This window comes from Episyrphus balteatus, chromosome 4 (genome assembly GCF_945859705.1).
Source record: "Episyrphus balteatus chromosome 4, idEpiBalt1.1, whole genome shotgun sequence".
Classification (NCBI taxonomy): domain Eukaryota; kingdom Metazoa; phylum Arthropoda; class Insecta; order Diptera; family Syrphidae; genus Episyrphus; species Episyrphus balteatus.
In genome coordinates this window covers 20,469,174-20,473,853 of record NC_079137.1, presented here as the reverse complement: position 1 = coordinate 20,473,853, position 4,680 = coordinate 20,469,174, and the positions used below count along the sequence as shown (strand labels likewise).

The 4,680-nt window shown below is 30.2% G+C and overlaps 1 protein-coding gene across 1 annotated transcript; it reads left to right on the top strand.

Annotated features, from left to right (window-relative positions):
• Positions 1-403: 403 nt before the first annotated feature.
• Positions 404-2,924, top strand: LOC129919958 (uncharacterized). The gene has a single exon (XM_056001090.1). The coding sequence runs from the start codon at positions 1,163-1,165 to the stop codon at positions 2,813-2,815; it is 1,653 nt and encodes a 550-aa protein (XP_055857065.1). The 5' UTR covers positions 404-1,162; the 3' UTR covers positions 2,816-2,924.
• The last annotated feature ends 1,756 nt before the right edge of the window (positions 2,925-4,680 follow it).

The following is a 4,680-nucleotide window of genomic DNA, read 5'->3' as shown; positions in this document are numbered from 1 at the left end:
TTCTGGCTTTTTAAAAATGTATTTTAAAATATTGTAGGTGTTGCCGTTGTTTTCAAAAATTTTTGTAATAGTGTAAAAAGTTTTAAATGTAATATTTAACAGATTTAATAAAATACCCCTGAAGAAGTCGAGAAATTACGACGAAACGTAGGGAGAAAGTATGAAATAAAGATTTTTATTTGCATATAAAAGGAAGTGACCAAAAAAGCCCGATTCAACATAAACATTAATAGTTCAAATAATTGGTCAAATTATCATTAATTCAACTTATATTCTCGGAGGGCCTGCCGATTAAACACATTTTTATTAAATCTCAATACAATGAAACAATTCTTCAACCACATTAAAATCAAATACGACATAGAAACATGTATAACATTAAAATACTACAGTAAACAAACAGAAAGACTGATGAAACAGAAAGAAAGACTAAAATTCTTACTCTATTGTAGAGAATACGGAATTTTACCAAAACATATCACCAATACTACCTCTCATATCAAAAATAATTTCACAACAACTACCATACAACAGAAACTGCAAAAAATAGAATACAAATTTCATAAACAAATATTAAATTTAGAAATAAAACAAACTAACACAAACATTAACTTAGTTAAGAAAAATCTCTTTCACATCGATATTAAAATAAAATCAGCTCTTAATGCTATAGAATACAATAATTTTACATCCAAACAAAAATATAGGTATAACCAAATCAGTCAAGGTATCAAACAAACACATTCATCAAAAATACAGAAATTAAAAGACACACAGCTAGAAAAATTGGGAGTAGTTTTCAATGATACATGGTTTGTTAACAAAACTAACATCTCTTTTCCTAAAGAAGTAAAATGGTTACTCTCTTTAGGAGAAAAGTTCACAATGCACATGCACAATCCCTGTAACACGAGAGAATTTCTCACCTATACATGTAATTGCAGATATAGAGCAGAGCATAAGAACGTTTGAAGATGAAAGAGAAAAAGAAATAGCCAGATCCAGGGTTACCAACCGCATTTTACAACACAATAGAAGAATAAAAAATACAACAATAGAAAAATTTATACTTAAAATACATAAAGATACACAAAAACTTCTCAGACAGTACAAAAATGAAATAGTTGTCACCAAGGCCGATAAAGGCAATAAAACTGTTATTATGTACAAATCAGACTACTCAAATAAAATGTCAAAACTACTCGAAGATAAAAATATTTACAAAACAATAAGAACTGATCCAACACCAAAACTGCAAAAAACCAATAATACCTTAGTAAATGAAATCTTTAAAAATAAATACATCGACCAATGGCAAAAGAATAAAATGTACTCTTCATCGTCAACAGCACCGAGACTATACGGCTTGCCAAAAATACATAAGCCAGATCTTCCATTGAGACCTATCTCCTCTTCGACAAACGTTCCATGCTATCAACTTTCAAAACACATAGGACAAATCTTAAAAAATATAGTTAATGAAAATTACAACATTAATAACTCAATCCAACTTAAAACGCAGTTAGAAGTTATTGTTTTAGAAGAAGATGATTTTTTAGTTTCTTTTGACGCTGTTTCACTTTTCACCAACATCCCGACGTATTTAGCCATCAAAATAATAATGAAGAAGTGGGACATAATAAAGAATTTTACAAAAATACCAAAAGCCCAATTCTTGAAAATACTAGAATTTTGTCTAAAAGAAAACAATTACTTCAAATATGATAATAAATTATACAACCAGACTTTTGGTATGCCAATGGGAAATCCTCTCTCCCCCACAATAGCGGACATCATTTTGGATGATTTGCTTGATAAAACCATAGAAGAACTTAAGACAGAAAAACAAATCACCATAAAATTCATAAAAAAGTATGTAGACGACGTGTTTGCTATAATTAAAGAAAAAGATAAAGACGCGATCTTGGAATTCTTGAACCATTATCATACTAAACTCAAATTTACAGTTGAAACTGAGCAAAACAAAAGCTTACCCTACCTAGATATCAGAATCTTCAGAACAATAAACAAAATCAAATTTAACTGGTATTCAAAAACAACAGCATCTGGTAGAATGATAAATTTCCTCTCCACTCAACCCTTACAACAAAAAATCAATACGGCGAACAATTTTATAAATAAAATAATACAAATAAGCGATATCGAATTTAAAGAAGAAAATATAAAAACAATAAAAACAATACTACACATGAACAATTTTCCAAACTACTTAATAAATAATCTAATTAACAAAACCATCAATAAAACTAATCAAAATAAAAATTCTCAACAAAATCCAGACGTTGGCAACACTGTGCGATACTATGGTATTTCATACATTCCAAACTTAACGGACAAGAGAAACTTAAATAAAATAATAAATAAAGAGAATGTGACATTCGCTCACAAATCAAACACAACAATAAAACAATTATTCACCAACACAAAAAGCAAAATAGAAAAAGAACAACAACATGACATAATTTATAAAATTGGGTGCAGTGGCAAGGAGGGGGAGTCGTGCAATCTGATCTACATTGGGACAACAAAGAGATCATTGGAGACGAGACTAATCGAACACAAAGCGGATATTCGTAACAAAAGAGAATCTACTGGGTTATCACAACATATAATAGAAACTGGCCACTCTGCAGACTTCGATAATACAACAATAATGGACAAGGAAAAGAGAACAAATAAGAGATACAAACTTGAAAGTCTACGTATACAACACAATATAGAGAAAACAATGAATACTCAAGAAGATAGAGACAAAACAATAGCAAGTTATTCTTTGGCATTAAGAGCGTTGTAATTTTCTGTTATAATTCAAATTTAAATTCAAATTGTTTTTCATTTAGTTTTTCTAAAGTGCTGTGATGTATGTTTTTATTTTTTATTTTAACTTTTATTTATTAAATGTCAATAATTTATATTTTTATTTTAGAAAATTCAAAAGTTTTTAATTTATCTGTCAACTTATAAATGTAACAAAATAATATTTTCATGTAAGTTTAAACAATTTTTGTAATAGTGTAAAAAGTTTTAAATGTAATATTTAACAGATTTAATAAAATACCCCTGAAGAAGTCGAGAAATTACGACGAAACGTAAGGAGAAAGTATGAAATAAAGATTTTTATTTGCATATAAAAGGAAGCGACCAAAAAAGCCCGATTCAACATAAACATTAATAGTTCAAATAATTGGTCAAATTATCATTAATTCAACCTATTTTTTTTGTGTTTGAGGTCAGAATGTTAGAAAATTGCATTTATCGCTTAAACGATGGAAGATTGTCCCTTACTGCCTTTTATATACTTTCCTTAAATTACCTAGAGAATCTTTTGCTATCATTTGTTTTATGAAATTTAAGCAAAAAAAAAATGGTTTTGTTAAAAAAAATTTATTTTAATTTTAAAAAACAATACGGCAACACCGCAATTTTTAATCTATAGACTTTAAAGTATTTTTAATTACCTACGTTTGAAAAAAAAATCGTCAAAATCAGAGCTGTTCGGCCGGGTTCCCTAATAATTTGCTTTAGTTACTCTACTATATATAGATAAACAAAAAAACACACCTATTATTAAGATTGCTGACTTTGAATTGACCCAGCTACACTATTAATGTTTTTATAACTTATTTTAATTTAGTTTGACAATTTATATTAATGTTTGCAAAATGTGACTGATTTATTAAAAATGTGTTCACTCAATGAGAACCATACAACTTTATGTCATGAGCAAGAAAATCTCCTCCGAAACACAAGCAACTGTGTGCCATGGTATAAAAAGACAAGGTATGATCATTAGAGCCGCCATCTTACAAAATGGGGTAATAAGGTTTTGACGTTTGGCATTTGGCAAAGTCAAAAGCAACAACAATTTCTAAGACAAATTTGTTTACAACAACAATTTCAATGGGCTGGGCTGTCAAAACCTTAAGTAGCCATAAGTTTTGACAGTTCTCGATACTGAGTTTTTTCTAATGATCATACCAAAGGGTTTGCAAAGGTTATTCAATATATTGGAATGTGGAACTTCTTAGCCACGATAGTTGTTACAAGAGCTTTTTTTATAGAATGGGGCAATAAACAAATTTTCTTCAGGGTCCAGGTTGAAATCCATGCTGGAACCCTCATTGAGGATGCTAATTGGGGAGAGATAGTATCGGTCATTAATTGAATAGTTGACGTTTTCAGAAAACACTCTCTGTAGGATAGGGTTTTCGTGATGTTGCATAGCTAAGATTCTCTTCTTAAAAAGTGAGACTAGGTACTGAAGCAGTGGAGTGATACCAGATTCTTCGTAAAGAGTCTTGTTCGAATGCCATTTCCCAGAGGGTCTACGGTGCTTGTTAGTGCACTTTCTTATAATTCTTCTCTCAAATCTTTGTAGCTCAGAAGCAACAGTGGGAGATATGTTGAACCAAATGAGGAAAGCGTATGAGATAAGCGGTCGAATTAGTGTTTTATACATAAGTAGTTTGGTTTTTTTCTCTACGTTCTTTGAGATCAAGAGAAATTTGAGTTTAGCTGCTGCAGCTTTACTGTTGAGAAGTGCAGCTCTTGCATGTGGGTTCATTTTTAGGCGTTCGTGTAGACGAACTCCAAGGTATTTGATGTATTGCTTAAGTGGAATTGTGTTAACTTCGATTAAAAGCTTTAGATGGCGACTTT

Coding starts and splice junctions, on each gene's coding strand:
- LOC129919958 (XM_056001090.1), top strand. CDS start 1,163: ATGTACAAATCAGACTACTCAAATAAAATGTCAAAACTACTCGAAGAT.